Source organism: Pyrenophora tritici-repentis, chromosome 3, assembly GCF_003171515.1.
Source record: "Pyrenophora tritici-repentis strain M4 chromosome 3, whole genome shotgun sequence".
NCBI classification, from domain to species: domain Eukaryota; kingdom Fungi; phylum Ascomycota; class Dothideomycetes; order Pleosporales; family Pleosporaceae; genus Pyrenophora; species Pyrenophora tritici-repentis.
Window position 1 is genome coordinate 2,789,997 of NC_089392.1, and position 20,408 is coordinate 2,810,404.

At 51.0% G+C, this 20,408-nt stretch overlaps 8 protein-coding genes across 8 annotated transcripts; 5 read left to right on the forward strand and 3 right to left on the reverse strand.

Moving 5' to 3' along the window:
- Positions 1 to 474: 474 nt before the first annotated feature.
- PtrM4_084460 (uncharacterized protein) lies at positions 475 to 5,604 on the forward strand (the record flags this gene model as incomplete). Its single annotated transcript, XM_066106634.1, has 3 exons — positions 475 to 1,920; positions 1,964 to 2,538; positions 2,592 to 5,604. The coding sequence occupies 3 exons, from the start codon at positions 475 to 477 to the stop codon at positions 5,602 to 5,604; spliced, it is 5,034 nt and encodes a 1,677-aa protein (XP_065963572.1).
- Positions 5,605 to 7,157: 1,553 nt separating this feature from the next.
- Positions 7,158 to 7,583, reverse strand: PtrM4_084470 (uncharacterized protein; the record flags this gene model as incomplete). The annotated part of the gene is made up of 1 exon (XM_001940266.1): positions 7,158 to 7,583. The coding sequence occupies one exon, from the start codon at positions 7,581 to 7,583 to the stop codon at positions 7,158 to 7,160; it is 426 nt and encodes a 141-aa protein (XP_001940301.1).
- A 1,238-nt stretch (positions 7,584 to 8,821) lies between these two features.
- On the reverse strand, positions 8,822 to 10,220 carry PtrM4_084480 (divalent heavy-metal cations transporter; the record flags this gene model as incomplete). Its single annotated transcript, XM_066106635.1, has 3 exons — positions 8,822 to 8,837; positions 8,885 to 9,960; positions 10,074 to 10,220. The coding sequence occupies 3 exons, from the start codon at positions 10,218 to 10,220 to the stop codon at positions 8,822 to 8,824; spliced, it is 1,239 nt and encodes a 412-aa protein (XP_065963573.1).
- A 234-nt stretch (positions 10,221 to 10,454) lies between these two features.
- On the forward strand, positions 10,455 to 11,232 carry PtrM4_084490 (60S ribosomal subunit biogenesis protein Nop16; the record flags this gene model as incomplete). Its single annotated transcript, XM_066106636.1, has 2 exons — positions 10,455 to 10,564; positions 10,617 to 11,232. The coding sequence occupies 2 exons, from the start codon at positions 10,455 to 10,457 to the stop codon at positions 11,230 to 11,232; spliced, it is 726 nt and encodes a 241-aa protein (XP_065963574.1).
- A 536-nt stretch (positions 11,233 to 11,768) lies between these two features.
- PtrM4_084500 (uncharacterized protein) lies at positions 11,769 to 14,343 on the forward strand (the record flags this gene model as incomplete). The annotated part of the gene is made up of 4 exons (XM_066106637.1): positions 11,769 to 11,990; positions 12,090 to 12,278; positions 14,056 to 14,236; positions 14,288 to 14,343. The coding sequence occupies 4 exons, from the start codon at positions 11,769 to 11,771 to the stop codon at positions 14,341 to 14,343; spliced, it is 648 nt and encodes a 215-aa protein (XP_065963575.1).
- Positions 14,344 to 14,454: 111 nt separating this feature from the next.
- Positions 14,455 to 14,939, forward strand: PtrM4_084510 (ring finger protein; the record flags this gene model as incomplete). Its single annotated transcript, XM_001940262.2, has 2 exons — positions 14,455 to 14,561; positions 14,612 to 14,939. The coding sequence occupies 2 exons, from the start codon at positions 14,455 to 14,457 to the stop codon at positions 14,937 to 14,939; spliced, it is 435 nt and encodes a 144-aa protein (XP_001940297.2).
- A 1,047-nt stretch (positions 14,940 to 15,986) lies between these two features.
- On the forward strand, positions 15,987 to 16,388 carry PtrM4_084520 (uncharacterized protein; the record flags this gene model as incomplete). The annotated part of the gene is made up of 1 exon (XM_066106638.1): positions 15,987 to 16,388. One exon carries the CDS (start codon positions 15,987 to 15,989, stop codon positions 16,386 to 16,388), a length of 402 nt encoding a protein of 133 aa, XP_065963576.1.
- Positions 16,389 to 18,700: 2,312 nt separating this feature from the next.
- Positions 18,701 to 19,294, reverse strand: PtrM4_084530 (DUF3984 domain containing protein; the record flags this gene model as incomplete). Its single annotated transcript, XM_001940261.1, has 1 exon — positions 18,701 to 19,294. One exon carries the CDS (start codon positions 19,292 to 19,294, stop codon positions 18,701 to 18,703), a length of 594 nt encoding a protein of 197 aa, XP_001940296.1.
- Positions 19,295 to 20,408: the final 1,114 nt, after the last annotated feature.

The following is a 20,408-nucleotide window of genomic DNA, read 5'->3' on the forward strand; positions in this document are numbered from 1 at the left end:
CAGAGCTTAGGTGTACCTTCGTAGCAGCTATGTTCGTAGAAGATCAATACCAATACCAGTCACCAGAAGAACCTCGTTGTTGTTATTCACCCGTACGATCGTACAAGGCCTACCAACACTGATCAGTGATTGCATGGCAGTCACAGACAGTTAGGTTAGAAGAGACAGATCCTATAACCCCGCGCGTTCCCTAGATCGCCTATATCAGCGGCGGAGTTATCTGTGCTAAGTTCACTGTTAGCTGTATCAGGCGTCTCATCCGGCTTGAGACCGACCGTTCCAGCCGTATCAGAGCGTTCCCAGACGCAGTCCATACACGCACCGACCCCCACTTGGTCGCGCCATTGACCCGTGTACAACCCACGACTACCGACGAGTCCCTGGCGAACGCAGCCAGCAAGGCACACGTCAACAATCTACGACAACCGACGTATCCCTGGCGAACGCAGCCAGCACGGCACGCGTCAACAACAAATGGCGAGCGAAACAGCAAGCAGTAATGGAGGCTGTACACTCACACGAGAGGAGTTGCTAGGGACCACAAACCTAAAGGCAAGAGAGTGGCGTCACATTGATCCAAAGATCTGGGACGATGAGATCGAAGCCCCAGACGACGAGGTAGACGGAACTGCAGCAACAACGTACATTGCGCGTGCGATCGCAGACTACACAGACCGGCCAACAGCAGACGCAGAGCTCTTTGGTGAGTTCTGTCAGGACTTTGAAGGCTGGACTGAAGCTATGTTTATGCGCGCGCATGCAACGTATACTAAGGAACTAAAGCGGATCCTCCGCTTTAAGGGCGTGTACACTGGCCGTGTTAACATGCCGCCAAGCGAAGCTGTGGCCAAGCTACTGCACAAGGAGGATTGTCCGAAGTGGCCGGACGATCAGTTCCAATCTACTGCCTTCGACGAGCGGTCAGCGGCGTATATGCTGCAACAGCGGAGGCTACTAGGACGACACACTACGGGATCGGTACAACCTACAAACGTAGGGACAGCGAGTCGAGCGCAGAGCCAAACCTCTGCAAGGGCAAGAGACCAAGACGCAGAGGATCAACAAACCGATGTCCAAGACGAGACCCGCACCCGTACCCAGGTCAGCCAACAACTAGCAGATCCGCTTGTAGAGACAATTGAACAGACACCACAGGCAGACGGGCGACACCAGGCGGACCAGCGACAGCAAAGTCATCAACCTCGCTTAACGTACAACAACTTTGACAGATTCCGCGAATACACGCCAGCATACCCACAACGCCCAAAGGGACCGAGCGTCCCTCCAATTATACCTTCAGGGGATACAGACCCATACAAGGCAGTTCCCCCAATCGAGTTTAATAATGGGAAACTAGATCCGAAGACAATCAATGTCTTTACAAAGATGTGGGATCGTGAGAAGAAATACACAGGGAAGCCGTACGACCTCCTAGACGACAAATTGAAGATCTTCTACAGCATCTGCTATCACGTAGACATCCAGCCAGACCAATTCCATGCAGTCTTTCCACGGATCCTGGAAGGCCGTGCGCAAGACTACTACCTCCACTTCGTTGATCAGCGGACAGATACATTCTTGACTGTATACACGAAGCTTAAGAACCACTTCGACACGGACGTCAACCACAGTCACTACTATGCAGACTGGACGACGACATCCTTTGCTAAAGTCCATAGGGAGAATCCTGACAAGACACTCCATGAGGTCCTTGACATTATGCTAGACAAACTCCAGTTATGCCAGAGGGCGCTTGGGCAGCAGTATATGGGAGAATATGCGCTCCGGACCACAGTAATCACAGCATGTCGAGGCGTTAAAGAGTTCGCAATGGCGCTCTACAGGCCGTCTCTAGAATGCGAGGTCCTATTTGGAGATCTACGATCTTCGATTGAAAACTCACTCGCTATGACTACCTCTGTCAACTTCACAGAGGTAGACCAAGGTAACCAGTACTACTTAGACCGCCGGTACAACAGCAATGGAAGAAACCGAGGTGGGTCCCGAGGCGGAACTAGAGGCGCATTTCAAAAAAGGCGAACAAAGCTTTGACAGTAGCCGTGGATTCAAGCCACGCTGGAAGAAGAAGTGCTTTGTCTGCCAGAAGGAAGGATGCTGGTCCACAAACCACACAGACGAAGAGCGCAAGACTGCCCGTGCGCAGTTCTTCTCTATGCTGTATTTTACAGGTGCGCCACCACCCAAGGACTTCTCAGTACACCTTGCAGAGTACGAAGGAATTGAGCACACCAGCCAGTATAACCAGAGAGGCTGGAAAGAGGAGGAAGACTGCGAGGATGACGACAATGACGACGGCACTGGCGAACAACAATACTTTGAGCAGCAGTTCTTCAAGGAGCAATGCCTTGCAGACCAGGCGTTCTTGCATCACATTTCTGGCGACGACATATACGGTCGAGGCGCGCCGTCAGCACCAGCGTCGCAGTTTCTGCTCGAGGACCGCTATACACGATCTCTGTACCAAGGTATCCTCCCGGATACAGGCGCTGCCAACGTATCTACAGTTGGCAAAGAGCAGTATCTTGCACTCACACGAGAAGATCCAACAGTTAAGATAGACACATCTACAGCTGGGAAAGCATCTATCAAATTCGGAAAAGGCGAGGCTACAGCGTCTATTGGAACAGTGCAGGTCTCTACAGAGATTGGAAGATCAACTTCGAAGTGCTCGAGGCGCCTACACCGTTCTTGCTGTGCCTTGCAGATATGGACCGCTTAAAAGTCTACTTCAATAACACTACAGATGAGCTTGTTCAGGACAAGATACGCATCCCTGTTCTACGCAAATGGGGACACCCATGGTTCCATCTCAACAAGAGAGAGAGAGCAACGGTGTTTCTCACTGAGACAGAGCTGAGACGGCTCCATCGCCGGTTTGGACACCCAGCTGTCACGCGACTAGTTAAACTCTTAAAGGACGCTGGCCATAACGACTTTGAAGAGAGAACCCTAGAGGAGGTCACTGAATTCTGCCACCACTGCCAGCTCCACAGCTCCGCGCCGCGCCGATTCAAATTCACTCTGAAGGATGATCACCACTTCAACTATGAGATCCTGGTGGATGTGATGTATCTCAGCGGCAAGCCAGTATTACATGTGGTTGATTCTTCAACTGCTTTCCAAGGCGCAAAATTCCTCAGCGCTATCTCAGCTAAGGAGACATGGCAGGCACTGCGGATGCTATGGATCGACACGTATCAAGGACCACCAGACATCATCACACATGATGCAGGCACCAACTTTGCAAGCGCAGAGTTCCGTGCTGAGGCAAAGATCATGGGAGTTACATGCAAGCAGGTGCCTACAGAGGCTCACTGGTCGGTGGGCAAGACTGAGAGATACCACGCACCACTTCGCCGAGCATGGGATATACTCCATGACGAGCTCCAAGACGATATGTCTGATGAAGCGATCCTTCAAATGGCCGTGAAAGCTGTCAATGACACCGCTGGACCCGATGGTCTAGTCCCGACTCTACTAGTCTTTGGAGCATACCCACGAATGACTACAGAGTCGCCGCCGGCACCTTCAATGGTTAGGCGCAGCGAGGCTATTCAAAAGGCGACGAAAGCCCTGCGCAAGCTTACTGCAGAGCGCCAAGTTGCAGACGCCTTGAACACCCGCAATGGACCAGCCACTGCAGACATGCTCGCGCTCCCACTCCAGAGTGAAGTCTTAGTATGGAGAGAGAGTGATGGCTGGAATGGCCCGTACAAGATCGCCAGTATAGACGGCCACAACGTTACTGTCGATATGGTCAATGGTCCAACAACATTCAGATCTACTGTCGTCAAGCCATACTACAGACCGGACCATCTTTGGAGCGACCCCGATGCGCCACACGCGCTGAATGAGCCGCATGAGCCGGTAGCAGTACCACCGGCAGTGCAACCACGCAAGAGAGGCCGCCCTCCAGGATCAAAGAACAAGCGGAAGGGGCACGCGTACATCACCAAGAAGGAGCAGGACGATCTTGAGCTAGCTATCAAGCTACGTAACGATGGAGTTATCACAACACCAGGCGCACCCTTTGAAGCATCTGATGACCAAGAGATCAGCGACCTCGTAGGTCGTGGAGTCTTCAAGTTTGAGCAATACGACGAGAGGCTACACAGCAAGATCCGGATCTTCAAGTCACGCCTGGTACGTGAGGTCAAGGGAAAGACAACCAAGCCCTATGAGAAATCCCGCCTGGTTATCCAAGGCTACCAGGACCACGGCAAAGAGGCTATCTTGACGCAATCTCCAACCATCCAGCGATGCAGCCAGCGCCTGATCATGTCGCTGGCGCCCGAGATGGTACAACGCGGAATGAACATAGAGCTCCGTGATATCACGCAGGCGTATCCCCAGGCGCAGACAACCCTGAAGAGGACGATACTCGCACATCTTCCTACTGAGCTGGTACCACGATATCCGAGGGGCACGCTACTCCATGTGATCAAGCCACTGTATGGAATCGCAGAGGCAGGAGTCCACTGGTGGACAACCTATCATGGGCACCATTGCAAGGAACTGGACATGGCAACATCTACGTACGACCCATGCCTGTTAATCACAAACAGCGACACCAGCATCTTCGGCATCGTTGGCATGCAAACAGATGACACTCTCATGCTTGGGACACCCGCGTTCTCGTTACTTGAAGAGAAAAAGATCCAGAAGGCAGAGTTTAGATCGAAACCAAAGTCTGTCCTTACACCAGAAATTCAATTGGATTTTAATGGATGTACACTCACGATCGACGCTAGCAAACCAATTCTGAACCTTAGGCAGAAAGGACAAGGAGGAAAGATCAAACTTGTGGACGTTAGGGCACCCGACCGCGCGCAACAGTACACAGAGCAGCGCGCCCGCGGAGCGTACATCGCATCAACATGCCAACCAGAGGCGTCATTCGATCTGTCCGTCGCCGCTCAGGCGCAGCAACCATCAGATGAGGACATCAAGGCACTCAACAAGCGCCTGAAGTGGCAGATAGAGAACCTCGATCGTGGCCTCCGTTACATCACTGTCAATCTCACGGAGGCTAAGTTGATGGTCTTCGTAGACGGCTCCTTTGCCAACAACAAGGACCTCAGCTCACAGCTCGGCTTTGTCCTCATGCTCGTCAACGAGTCTATTGACGCTAACACCTTCACAATCCAAGGCAACATAATCCACTACAGCTCTACAAAATGTAAGCGCGTCACAAGGAGCGTACTAGCCTCTGAGATTTATGGCATGGTCAACGGCTTTGATATAGGCATCGCTATTGCCACTACCTTAAGAATAGTCACAGAACGACTTAGAATACCTGAGGTTCCCTTGGTTGTCTGTACAGACTCGTACTCCTTGTACGAGTGCCTCGTTAAGCTTGGAACAACGAAGGAGAAGCGTCTTATGATCGACATCATGGCGCTGCGTCAATCATATGAGCGTCGCGAGATCACTGAGATCCGCTGGATCAATGGTGACGATAATCCTGCTGACGCCTTCACGAAGGCATCGCCAAACCGCGCTCTTGAACGCTTTATTGACGGCAACAAGCTGACAGTCCGAGTAGATGGATGGGTGCAGAGGCCGACAAGCTTTGATGTTTGATGCTACACACACTGTCACTACCGATACAAGCAGAGTTACTAGCTATCCAGAAAGAAAAGACTTCCAATGTCGAATCGTGAGTATCGGTAGAGACGTCGGCTGCTTGACACTTCGGCCCGACTTCGGCCCACCTTGCGCAGAGCTTAGGTGTACCTTCGTAGCAGCTATGTTCGTAGAAGATCAATACCAATACCAGTCACCAGAAGAACCTCGTTGTTGTTATTCACCCGTACGATCGTACAAGGCCTACCAACAATATATACTATTCTACCACGATGATCAGGAGTTCACTGATCGTACGTACCTTTTTGGTTGCATAGCGTAGTGGGCGTAGACCTACGTTCTGACAGTCGTCTTCCTAGGTATCTCGGCTAGTACTTTTACCCCATCCGCAAGTACAGTATGGGGGCTGCACTAACTTTCACACATTCTACCTATATTTAACTTTCCTTTTCTCCACTCTACTTGTCTCTTGTGGCTATTTCCACCAATGCACGCCGCTACTTGTTCACTTAGTCTTCTAGATGAATCTTTATTCGAGAAACCGAGAAACTGATCCTCCTCCCTTCCTAGCTTTACTATAGCGCTTAGTATTTGTAGAGAGTGATATATGACCTGTTTGTGTTGGACGTTTTTAGGTGTAGCGGATGTGAGTGTGAGCGATAGGGCGAGGAAGGGGTGGACGGTAATGCTATAGAGGAGGAGAGGTGGGTAGGCAGTATCACAATACAATACGATTATAGAATTTCGAGTAAATCAAGAGCAGAAGGAAACAGAGATAATAAGGGAATAAAATACCATTCGTGTCGGACTCCCGCACAGGGCAGGCTTGGGCAATCGAGTATCTTCTCCCATTTCCCAACGGCGACAATAATATGCAAAGCGGTTACATTGACGGTATATAATATTTTCAATGGAAGGTTTTTCCATGCGTTCATCGAGTACTCGAAGACGCGCAGTATCGTGGTGAGCGTTGGTCACGTGAGGGTTGCTGACTACCGTTGTCTCACACGCAGCCCATTTCACGAGTCATGTTCTTCGCGCAAGCATCTCACTCAAGGGAAAACGTAATCTCTCCGTTCTTCATTCCACAGCCCAGCCCAGCCCGTGGCTTGGTCTATATTTCTTTTCTTTTCTAAAGAATAGCTGTATAATAATCGATTGGCCCTGTGAAATTGCTGTAATATTTCCTTATGCTATAGCGGCATACATCCAGTATGGTCAAGGACAAGCTGTTTGATCGTCACCAGCGGTAGCATCACCACAGCAACAGCTTCCTCATACGCGCTTTCGTGTAAGGTCCCGATTCCTTCTTCTTGTTCTTCCGTTATATCCGTCCCCAGCTTGTCGTTTAAAGCCACAAATGCCGTCCTACCCGCTCGCTTCCAGCGCCGCAATCTTGGCGACCTCCACATTGCACAGCCATCGTTCCCTATGTGCGGCTCGCAGGTGGGAGGGAGGCGGGGAAAGCCTCATGCCCTGCCCCCATCCAAGAGAAAAGGTAGTCGTCGAAGATAAAAGTAAAAAAAACTTGATCATTTGCAGCCCAGCTCCTATTCTTTCTGGTCCTTCTTGTCCTTCTTGCAGGCCCAATTGTACCTGACCAAACACTGATCCGCACACTCATCGTACTGAGCAGTGAGCCCCATGGTCTCGCGGTCAATGTATAACTTTGCGCACTCGTCCAGACAAGGCTGTGCGGTGAGGTAAATGGCACAACATTCCTGACTCCCGACGTTCTGTGTGCAAAATGAACTTTTTTCGGTTGACGAGTTGCCGAGATGTGAGGTGATGAAGTTGTTGATGGCCTGGGTTAGGCAGGGTAGAACATGGTAGAGGACCAAGGGGACGCAGATGAGGAGGAGGATGAGCGTTGTTATGGGCCGACTGCGGGAGGTGTATCTGCGGTGGAGGCGGGCGGTTGTAGTGGCGCGGGGGGTGGGTTTGGTATCGATTCTAGAGGGGCTTGCTTCTTTCATGATTGGTGATTGTTGCATTTGGAGGTCTTGTTGCATTTGGGATTGAGCCAAGGGAGACAAGTGCGAGAGAAACTGATGATTGTAGTGTGACCTTGGTTGTGATAGTGGTTCGCTAAATGAATGTTGATAAAATGACGACAAAATATTTCAAGATGGTGAGAAGAGAATGTTGGACGCAAAGGGGTTGGGTTTGCAGAGAATCTAAAATCAGAAATGACAGCTTCGCTGGCGGTATGTATGTATGACAAGATCGACAGCCACATAAATGTGATCGTCAACACGGTACGGCGGCAGCGCTAGTGTGCTTCGCTGACAAGTGCGGTTTCTTCACCAATCTGCTACCCGCAGCGTCTTGGGCCTCGTATGATTAGCTGAATTCGTCCAAGGGCTGATGATATCCAAGGAGTGGGCCAATCGCGCAAGGCTAGTGTAGGCATGGGCTGTAATGACTTTCGTATGCAGGAAGAAAACGGTTTCCACATGCGCTACGTACCCAATCGGTGGGGTAGCTGGTGCACGATTGGTTTGTGAAACGGGGACGGGTAACTGGCAGTTTCTACCTGTTAAGGTTCTACGACCGTTAGTAGACAGGGACCCGACCGCAGCTGCGGTAATGAGCGTGGCCCGGTCGAGATGTCTTGTGTGGCACAGGCAGGAGATCTGGGGAAGTTTCGCTCGTGCTCTCGGGCGCTTGGCCTGATATTATGTCCGTCCGTAAGCTTCCGAGAATACGAGGTAGTTGGTGCTGGGTACTGTAGCCATTGGGCTTTCCATGTGGCCGCACCCTTTTTGACACGGTGACCATGCCAATTTGCTGACGTAGAAGAGTGTGCCGTTAACAAGACCAAAAACGAATGGAAGTTGAGGTATCTCGGTAGTCGCGCTTTATCCTTTCACTGTTCTGCGACACCGCGTTCGTCTCACATTGACCCTCCAAGGGTAACGCGCCAGAGGCTAGCACGGTTCAGGCGATAAGCGTGGTCCGCTTTAGTTTCCATCTTCACAGATCGTGGACGATCGCTGCAAGGATGCGATGAGTACGTATTTTTTGTTCAACGCCGATGAATGCTATTCGCTGCTTGTATACCGTACATGATGCACAAAGGGCGCGTCTACTAGACTGAGCCTCACGCTATGCCAGATGAAGATGAAAAACGCACAGATGTCCAGTCGGAGTCAGATGAGAAAGGCCAGAATGACAGGCAAATTACCGAATATCACGTACACGATAAAAATGTTCAGTGCCATGAGATACTGCGCATGTTAGCTTGTGTTCAATCAATACAATTACATAAACTTACTACAACATGATGCCGGCACCAGTGAACATGGCGCTGAACTGCATCAGGGTCTTTCTCAGTTCTTGACCCTTGTTCGGGCCGGTCTCAAGTAGTTCTGGTATGACAGCAACTGTTCCGACATACAGAAACGTGCCAGCGGTGAATGGGAGCAACATGTCACCCCATTGCAGACTGGTACCCATAATTCCAGGGCCGTGGGCGCCGGCTGACGCGGAGTTTCCGCCGAATTCTTGGATAGCGATGCCAATGCATGTGCCTAGAAAAGCGCCGACAGCTGTGACAAATTGCGCGCCCATAGCTGCGCGCTTACTAAAGCCCGACTGTATTAGGAGAGCAAAATCGCCCACCTCGTGAGGGATTTCGTGAAAGAACACAGCCACAGTAGTTGTAGCTCCGATTGTGGGTGAGGCGTAAAAGGAAGAACTGAGCGCGAGCCCGTCGGTGATGTTGTGAGTGAAGTCGGCGATAAGGTTGAGGTAGCCACCAAGTTTAACGCTGGCGTTGATCTCCTTCTCGGTTGGTGCGTCTGCGGTGGCCGATGTAGCGTTTGCACCAGACTTCCTGGCGCGAAGCGTATCTTTCGAGTCCTTTGTGCCGATGCCTGTCGCCTTCGCAGTTGCTTCGACCTTCTCGTGCGAATGTCCATGGGAGTGATCGTGGCCGCCTTGGCCTCCAGTCGCAATGCGCAACCCCTTGTCCATGGCCACAAACGTGACAAAGCCCACCATGATGGCCACGCCTAGCAATAGATTCTTGTTGGGCTCCACCATAACAAATTTGACCGAATCGTGTTCGTCCTCGCCCAAGAAGATCTCTGGTAGCAGATGGAAAAGCGTGTCACCTAGCAGACCCCCGACAGCGAATGCTACCATGACAGACAGCGAGGACGGGTCGATGTTGGGCGGGCATAGTGCGAGGAGGAAGTTTGGTGGGCCGGATATGTAGAGCGTCGCCAACAAGGAATTGACTGCAGGACTGCCGGGGAAGAGGAAAGCGAAGATTTGGGAGGCGACAGACGATGTTGTCGGACTCGAGGCTACCTTGTGCTGATTGAGAGCTTGCACCAGAGGACATTCCTAATACGTGTCAACACTGCAACAAGCACGCGACATGTCGTCCTGTCGATACAGTCCGAAGTAGGATAAAGTGAACAAGGCATATTAAGACATGCATCAAGTGAATAGCATACCTGTAATTGCTCCTCTATTTGATGGGTAGTCAAGTCCTCCACTGACACTCCCGTCTCGCCCTTGACAGCTGCAGCAGCCACATTCCACGCCAACACTGCAACAAATATCGCCAAGGACACCAAGGTTCTGTTGCGACGCGAAACCATGGTGACACGTGATTCAATTAAACTCGACCAAATAATTGATGGCGGGGGTTGATAATGGAAGCATTTAGGGACCTGTGAGCTGCCGATACATAAGTACTATCGCCAGTTCCGTTATCGATAAGGCTAGCGCCGTGGTAACATAAAGTTCGCCAAAAGTTTTGGAAGTTGCGACTGGCGCCTCTGCAACACTCCATCACCCTGCCATATTCTCCAAACGCCCAAAAATAATATACAATGGGTCGCGAACTCCAGAAGAAGAAGAACAAGTCTTCCATCCCCAAGAAGCGCCAGAATGGCCCGTCCAAGAAGAAGATTCTGCAGAACCCCATCATAGCCAAGCACTGGTACGTGCCACCACCTTGTACTTGGATGCGCACATCTAATAGCCGTGTGTAGGAACCAGAAAGAAACTCTATCGCAAAACTACCGCCGTCTCGGTCTCACAGCACGCCTCAACCACGCAACGGGTGGTACCGAGAAGACGATTGCCCTGCTCGGCCTCAACGACGCAAATTCCTCGCGCGCCGACATAGCCGCTGGTAGCACCGCCGATGCCCTGAACATCGTATCCAAAGCCAAAAAGCCCGAGAACATCCCCACTGAGGAGATCGAAGTCGAGCGCGACCCCGAGACCGGTGCCATTCTCCGCGTAACAGGCACCCTAGAGAAGAAGGACAACCCACTCAACGACCCGCTCGTCGAGATCGAGAATGAAGACGAGGACATAGAATGGAATGGTTTCGCCATGGTGCCCGAGCAAAGGGGTGGCGAAACAGAGAACCCAGTCATCAGAGAACTAGAACAGGCGGCGTTGAACGGTGCGAAGAAGGCTCCCCGAGGCCAGAGTCAGCGTGAGCAAGAGTGGGTTGAGCGCTTGGTTGCCAAGTATGGGGACGACTATGCCAAGATGGCACGGGATCGCAAACTCAACCCTATGCAACAAACGGCTGCGGACATCAGGAAACGAGTTACCAAGTGGCAGAAATTACAAGGAAAGCCATGGACAGGATAGGCGGATGAGGCATAAGAAGCGGCGTTTTGGAGTTTTCGGTGCATGAGTCACTCAAAACTAGCTCGAACTATCTACTTACATACAGTATCTTACGGCTTACCAGCGATGATCGTCTTCGGTAGCTATCTCAATCTTTGCCAATTCTGGTATCGGCACCTCACTTTCTTCCAAACACATCACAGGTATCATTTCACATGCGTTCCAGGACAAGTAGTGGTGTGTGGTCTGTATTGTTGGACGTCATTCTCTTTTTTGCTGTACCCGCGCGCCCACCGCCTATCATCCTAGACATAGCTATGAATTTCGGTATAAGAAAGCACATCAAATCCAAGATGGCGGCATGCCTTTACCTACCCTTGGACCCACTGATCAGTACAGCAGTCAGACGCAGCTAACACGGCATCATATATAACGAGTCTTTTACCTCTTCCTTCGACCTTACAATTCCTACAACGAACTTAGTCATCTTATTTCTATCCACAATAGACATCAAGTCTTTCAGTCATCGACCACACCAAAGCATGTCCGAGAACACAATGGCTAGCTTCACACCCAACGACAACACCTTGAGCAATGCTCCCCACCCAGATGATATTGACATTGCACCCCGCATTTGCGGCTACTGTAACGAGTATCTTGCCATAACCGACAAGGCTAAATCGAGTGGGAGATACTGGAAAGGCTGTAAAAGGTGCCTCGATGAGCGTGCAGCGAAAGAGCAGAAGCGGATAATTTTCAAGAGAGCGAAAGCTGAATTAGTAGGTGCATCATTTCCCACATTTTCGTGCCAACTGTGAGAGTTTCAAGTCGACAAGTTTATCCCATCACGAGATAGCGTTTACTAGACGACAACGCAGAATATTGATATCGCGACCAGACATGGTGGCAGATGCTCCTACGACTTTAGAACAGATGACGAGCAAGACAACGAAGAAACCTTCTTCATCAAGCAAGAAACATCATCCGCCTTAGACCCCAGCAGCTTCTGCAAGTACAATGCAGGAGACACTTCCGACGACACCAACCTCGAAACCGCCGAATGCACTGTTTGCACACTCCCCTACTCAACCCACACGTTCCTCGCGCTCCCATCCTGCACCCATCCCCCCTCCGTCTGCAGCACTTGCTTTATCGAATGGCTCACCACCCAAATCCCCAACCTTCAACCGATCCCCTGTCCCTCCACTGCCTGCACTACCTTCTTAAGTCACACCGGCATTCACACCCACGCGCCCCTTCCTCTCTTCACCCGCTACGACGACCTCACCATGCGCAGCCTCCTCAGCTCAGACCCTTCCTTTCTCTACTGTCTCAATCCCAGCTGTACCTCTGGCCAGATTCACGATTCCGGTACCGCAGGCCCTATTTTCCGGTGCGCGGAATGTGGCTTCAAGATGTGTACGGCGCATGAGCCTGTGGTGCCATTTCACGAGGATGAGACGTGTGCGGTGTATGTGGAGCGTGTAGAGAGGGAGAGACAGGAGAGGGAGGCTAGACAGGAGGAGGATGAAAAGAGGAGGCGCGAGGAGGAAGAGGCGAGTAGGGAGGCGGTTAAGAGGGATGCGGTAGAGTGTCCCGGGTGTGGGGTTATGATTCATAAAATGGCGGGGTGTGATCATATGACTTGTAAGTTTGTCTGGTGGTGTGGTCGACCGTTTGGAAGGGATGCTAACAATGATAGGTCGAAGGAAGGGGTGTAGGTTTGAGTTCTGTTACATATGTCGGGCACCGTACAAGCGGGAGAGGGGTATTTGGAAGGTGGGCAATTCGGCGCATGAGAAGGTCTGTATGCATCATTCAGATAGGCTGCCAGAATTTTTGGCATTCTTGCCAAGACGAGATTGAGTCAGGGGGTGTTGAGGGTGTTACTTTGGGGTTTATTTGAAAAAATTCTTTGGGAGTTGAAAAGCCTACATGGGGCTGAGGCGAGTTTCTACGGCCGAAAAAGACAACTTGCACATGTGTGAGGAGGTGTGCTTTTGTTCTTTTTTCTCGATCATCTATGGATCTTGGTTTTCATGGCGTTGCTATATCTTTGGGTGTCTGGTATAGCCATCTGAGCACATCTTCAGACTGTTTATCCCAAGTCTGATAAACACCTTTCCTTATCTTCAAATGGTATTAATATCACACAGGTCCCTACAGGAGCTTCATGTAGAAGGTTCCTACGAATTCCTCGCCCTCTGAGTAACGAAAGACGACACAGAAAGAACTCCGTCTATTCATTTCTAAATAGTGACAACTCGATCATACCAATTCACATCTATGCTCTTTTCCTTTTTCTCTTGTTCCATCAATCAAGCGGCTAGGACCATCATCTCCAGAATCTATGGAACGAACACATTCATGACTCCCCTCACAAGATCACATGTCTTCTCTACCCCTTCTCTACTTCATTTCTTTTCCTCGGGTAAATTTTTGGCATTCCACTTATCGCTCACGGCTTCGTTTCGGGCGTTCCAAAGGCTTCATCCATAGCCACATGCAGTCACTGATAGATCCGCCTGGAGTACTTCAGTACATCTATGCTGTGACTTAGGTTGCTGCGTATCTCGTTCACGCATCTCTGTATAGCTGAATGCTTGGGGAACCCGTTATTCACAAATCACTCTACTTCAATCAGGCCCTAAAGCTCGCCTCAGAGCCGTTCACCTTTCTTATCTGCGTGTTCACGAAGTACGGCGCGGCTGTCAGCCTCCCCGCAGGTCGTCGCTCACTGGTGTGCTGTTCAGCTCGCTCTTGGGGATAAACAAGCTGGTTAGTTGGTAGAGGCTGGCTCTTCCGATTTTCCAGTCAGCACGACTCTCAACGCAACTGACAGAGGAAATCACGGACCCACAAACCCCTGCCTACAAGGGCTGCGAGGAACACTTTCAGGACCCCGTGGACAGGAAGAAGGATGGGAACTGGTATGTGAATTGCATCACTTGCCGGAACAAAGCCAAAGCTATCCGACGTCGGGAGAAAGCTGCATACGGGATGTGTTTTGGGCAGAAGAAGAATCGTAAGTGGAATCATATTATTGAACAGAATGGAAACTAATCACTGCAGCCAGACGCATCGCAAGGAAATATTCACGACGAGGAACCCGGCTCAGAGGATGCTCTGTAAGTGTGTGGTCGTTGTGGAAATTCCTTCTGCGCGCACGACCTACCACGCCTCACGTCTTGCGAACACGAGCCAGAATACTGCGAAGCATGATTCATCGAAGGACTGTCAGTCATGATCAACGGCGCGAACCCAGAAATCATCCAGTGTCTATCCGGTTGCCCCACCCGTATCACCTACGAAGATATCCGCAACCTAGCCCCATCGGATATGTTTGAACGGTAAGCCGCACACCCATTTATACCAGGAGAAAAATCTGAAAAACATATAGTTACGACAACATCCTTACGTGCCGCGCAACCAACGCCGACCCTAACTTTCAGCGGTGTCTCAATCCAGGTTGCAATTCTGGTCAAGTTCACGACAGCACCCATGGGCCCATCTTCACCTGCATCCAGTGCCGCTACCGCATGTGCACCAACCACGATCCACCCGTCCCTCTCCACGAAGGCCAGTCTTGCGCGGAGTACATATTTCACAACGATAAGGACCAGCAAAATGAGGCGGCTCAAGCAGAGGTCGCTAAGATGTCTGTCGCATGCCCGGAATGTGGAGCTATGATCCACAAGTATGATGGGTGTGATTACATGACTTGTTAAGTTTGGACCGATTGATGATGTGGCAGAGGGTTTAGATGTAATCAGATCGGATGCTGACTAGTATAGGTGGATACCCGAAATGTGGCACTCAGTTTTGCTATCTTTGCCGTGCGCGGTATGCTGGAGAGAAGGGTATCTGGAAACTTGGCAATGCGGCGCATGAGGCTAAGTGTAGGTACCATTCTTCTCGGCTGGGTAGGTGAGATGTTGCATTTCTGTCGACTTGGCTAGGGATAATGTGACCCAATGCTGAATGAGGAGCGGCACGATGGGAGTCTCAATGAGTCTTGGTCACGGGATTTGATGGTGTGTATCCGGCTTTTTGGCCGCGAATGAGGTCGATTTACTGGCCTAGATGGAAGATCAACACTTTGAGGTACTGGATAACATGTCACGCTTCCCCCCTTTCCATACCTGGCTTTATTTTCCTTTCCCTGAGTTTCCGTAAGCCTTGGCAACAACACTTTCTGACATCAACACGAGATCTGCATCCCAACCCTCTTCAACCCTCATGCGATCTGAAGTCTCCAAGATCCGCCTTCAAACTACGTCCAATAACACATAACTCGTTTACTTCTCCTCCTCCTCCTCATAACGCATATACCCAGTCGTAATATCACATCGATCCCGACGCCGCGCTCAGACCAACATGCAACAAAGCAAAGCTCCATCTGTGCGCAGCTGAAAGGTCCCACAGAGATCCACAGTAACGATACTATTGGGACACAGAACCGCGATCAGACCTACATCCAACAAGCTGACGAAATCATGTTTGCGCGGCTGAAGATTCGCACTCAAGTACACGATGATGCCATGAAGTCAGACCCTGCGCTTGGAAAGATTTCGAACAAAGAAGTGAAGTGGAGTCTGCACGGATGGGGAGGTATATGAAGAGTCAGAGGTGTTATAAAAAGGTCGCGGTGCAGCGAGGAAGATGGGTATCCAAGAACTTTGACAGCACTACTACATACAAGTCATTATAATAACATTTATCACATCTTTACCTACGTATCCAAAGATCCAGATATTACGGATTATCTACCTACAATGTCAAGCTCAAACCAAGGCCAGTCCACTCGTCCCCCAAACCAAGCAGAGATAAGGCTTGGCCAAACAGCCCAGAACATACGTTCCGGAGAATTAGGCGGTCATCAGTTCGGCACCAGGGATAATCCACACAGGGAAAGTATCAAAGAAATCACAAGAGGATACGATGGTTTCGATAAGAACGCGACAGTGGAGGAAAACAAAAAACAGGCCTCCTCGACCCAGATCAATCCCAGCCTCGGTGAAAGCTCCAAAGCCAACCCGCGCATGACCAACACACCTGCTGGTGACGCTGCCGGAAGTTCCAAGAAGGAAGGTGGTGCGAACCCGACACCTACGGCGAATGCAGAGTGGAAAAAAGACCGGATATTCTATTTCCGAATTGACGAACTAGTCGGATGATTAATCTATGGAGAGTGTTGGGGGCTGGGACATATGAGTCTTGTAGACTGGATGTTAATGATGGACATTTTCGGCTAAGATAGATGGATAACTCTGTACCGCATTCTTTACATCTCGTTTGCTTTCAACAAGTATACCAATTCCAAGTAATCTTGCTAAACCTTGTGAGATCTGCTCGTGCCATCACGCTGGGAATGATGAATCATACATTCTGGTGACATCAGAGCGGCTGGGGCTTTATCCCCGCTGATGTGGCGGATGACACCTGAGCGCCAGAAAGTGATCATCGCGCTGTAAATCGCAGTCATGTCTCTCATAACTCTATGCCCACATTGACTCATATTTGGAGCTGTTGAGTCATTTCAGCATATAGATTGCATTCGCAAACGACGTTCGTGTTCGCAGCAATATTAAAGTCGGAGGGAACTCTATCGCATAGTTAACATTGCCCCCAACAACCGACAATCCTAGAATTCACGGCTATCACTAAATATCTCAACAACGTCACTATGTCTTGTTTCTAAGAGAACCAACGCGAAAGTCAATAGGGAAGCGCCTTTGCGGACAAAAAAGCCAATCAGGCATCAAAAGCCCACTCCAGTATCGCTGCTGCAGATCAAGGCAGCGCGGATCCAGACCAGAAACCTCGAACTGCAAACGAGAATGCAACGGAGGGTATTCTGGGAAACAGGCCAACAATTCCACTGGAGGAACGTTCTAGGGGAAAGGGCAAGGGAAAGGCGGGAGACGGGGTAGCGGGGAAGTAGCGTCGGAGATCATGTGGGTGTTTAACTAAACGGCGTCTCAACAGCTTCCTGGGGTTTGAAATTCCGCTTTTGTGGCTTTACTCCATATATCTATATATATTTACCTCGCTGGAGATCTTGTCTGCAGGATGAGGTTGTCCAGTGAGGTGGTGCGGTATGGTATTCACTAAGTAGTTGCAACGTAGCGACATTCGAGCACAGCGCCGTGCATCGGTATAATCCTCACTAAACGAGTATGAGGACAAGTGACAATGGTTGCGAGATATTTGTATTGGCCGTGATGATGATCGCAGGCAACGCCTCGACAGATAGATCTGGTTGTCCCCTACGCCGTATCTCAATGCATCCGTTCGGGATGTTCCACAAAGGACCTCGATATCGCACTACTCAGAGGCGAATCGTCGCGAACCAAACGCATCGTCAAAGGTAGCGCGCATACATCGAGGGCGGCGACGTGCGCATCAAGAGAAGTGTAGCTCTAACCCTGCTGAAGGTTTAATGTTGTGGCGTTATTGCAAACACACAAGCCATCCAACACACATGCTCACACATGTCAGCCTAAAAAACGTCGCATCTTCCCAAGGCCACCGGCTCATTATGTTTCGCGCTCGCCCTGCCCGATGTTTCGGAACCACGACGACGGACAAAGAAGAGACACCTCTCGCCTCAACAAACCGCGCAAATCGATGCAATCGCCACGCAGTGGCAAACAAAATAACGCATCGGGACAGCAATGTCGCATGGCTAGAAGTAAAATGAGGCCGAGAAGCGCGCATACGGCAATGTTGGTCAATATCGATGTTCCCAATTACTATAGCCCGGGTACGCACCGCTGCATAACCGGCGTCTGCACTCGCCAACCGGAGAGATCCCGATGTGGCATTACCCGCAACGCCATGCCCGTTGTGATACCACACGCTGACTCAATGCATACTACCGTTTCACACTCCGCGAGCGGTGGAGAGGCGTTCTGCTCGCAGAAGAAGCTTGGTGTTGCTGAGACAGACTGCGACACCTTGCGCAGGTACGGCGGACGGAACCGGGCGTTTCCGAGGTGTATGGGACAGGGGTTTTGTATGCCTTGGGCGCGGTTCTGTCAACGTGGAAGGACTTGCGAAGTCGGAAAGCGCGGGAAACGAGTCGAGCTGAATCGCAGTCGGGAACAGAACAGGGGCACCTGTCAGTCTGTTCTGTCCGCCTGTTCTGTGGCTTGTTAATAGGCTGCGGGAATAGGGAAGGGCTCACTGGAAAATAGAACAAAGGTGCGAAACTGAATGATTGAGAATCATTGATTGAAGTGTCTATATTTCCGTACACAACGTGTCGTCCAACCATCAATACCGTTAACCGCGAACTCCTCATCATCCGGTCCGCGTTGCGCAGGATCCTGCAGATGTAATGTGAAAGAAAAGATGGTACTCAAATATAGAAACCATTGAGTATTAACAACATTGACGTCTGGAAAAATTGCAATTGCTCCATGTGCAGTGACGTCTTTTGGATGAAATAACCAGGGCCGAAGAAGGACTAAACAGAGTAAACTGCTCAGACTTCGGTGATGGCTACGAGGGTCATCTTGGGCGCATCCTCCTCCTCGACGACCTCGTCACGCTTCTCCTTCTTCTCACCTCCACCGGCGGCGGCGGATCCAGCGGGGACGTTGACACCGGGGTTGACGATGATACCGACACCGGCGTTCTCAGTGCCCATTTCGACCTTGGGCTGGTCCTTGAGGGCCTCCTTGGCGTATCCGAGAGCTGCGTTGAAGCCAGCGAGGTCGCGCTTGATCCACTGCATGGCCTCCTCGACGGCGTCCATCTTGGACTCGACTGGCTCACGCTTGGCGATGGGAGCGTTAGCGCGCTTTCCGAGAATGTCCTCGATCGCGCGGCGAAGGTTGGCGCGTTTGGCGGGAGGTGCTGCTGCAGCGGCCTCTGCAGCGGCGGGCCTAGCACCACCGCCACCAGCTGCGGCTCCGGAAGCAAGAGTAGCCATCAGTTCTGAAGCTGATGCTGTAGATCCCAGCGAGATCTCTCCATCACCGACTACCAGGGCAGGAGAGTAGGCACCCAAGTTGATGTTAAGGGGGACGGCAGCGACAGTGGCGACGAGGGCAAAAAGGACGTTCTGGGCAAGCATCTTGTCGGTTTGAAGTTGATCTTTCGATTAGATGAGGGGTAATAAGTATTGGTGGTGGATGGATGATTCAGTGTATAAATGAATAATCAAAAAGTAGTACTAAGTGATAGAAATTGGTCGCACAGCGATTGGATTGAAGTGAATGTTTGGTGGTTGGTGAAGATGAGTGACCGGACTGAAGAATAGTAGAAGTGGGCTCATGAGCTTCTTATACACACATGAACCTCGAATGAATCGCCTTAGCATCTTCGTGGGTCGTCCATCGTTGTGGCACTATGCCAAGCTGTATTAGCCCAGTTGGATTAGGTGTGAAACTTTCATGCGGCCGCCAAGTGTCGGTAAGCATAGCATGGCAGAGCTTTTGCTTTTAGACCGGTTGTGCCAAGCTGCTCTGGCCGTTTGATGTTGGGTCGAAACTTTTCTGATGCGGAGCCAAGGGACGATAAGCGTGTGCTCGATGCTAGTTGCGGGTGGTATAGCATGGGTGCCCTGGAACTCTCAGGCTCGAGTTCCGGCCTGAGGAGTAATGAGAATCCCGTTCTCAACTATGAGGCCACTTTTTTTCAGGCTGCATGTGGCCGCAGCTTCCTGTGTTGTCACAAACTTGGACAGGCTCGGAAATCGATCTACCCCATGGATAATGGAGCGCGAGGTCCACTAGAGTGCAGCTCACCTGGAGGACTGGGGATCCTTTGGTAGTAAAGCTAGACCGCCCGCGTCGAACCGTCCCGTAGTCTTCTGGGCGCATCAAGAACTTCTTGGGGGTTCAGAGAAAAGCCAAGATGCAATCTAAAGCGATGACAGGTGGAGAAGGAAGCCGTACAATGCTTGTGGTTCCAAGACGGTTCGACTTTCTTGTGTGGCTTGCCAAGTAACGGTGATGCAGGCAGTCCAGCGGAAGGGGACTCATCCACCCAGATGAGCATCGATCGCCGGTTCCTGAATGCCCAAGGCAACGGGGGAGTGCCTTAGGCCGGCCCCTAGGTGGCCTTCCTCCACAGCGTTCGTCTGGGGGCCAAAGGCCAAGAATGACAGCGCTAGGCAATGAGCTTCGAAGGGGTAAGCCTTCAGCGCAACACTTGGCGTCTGACCCGTGTGGAGATCAAAATGCTTC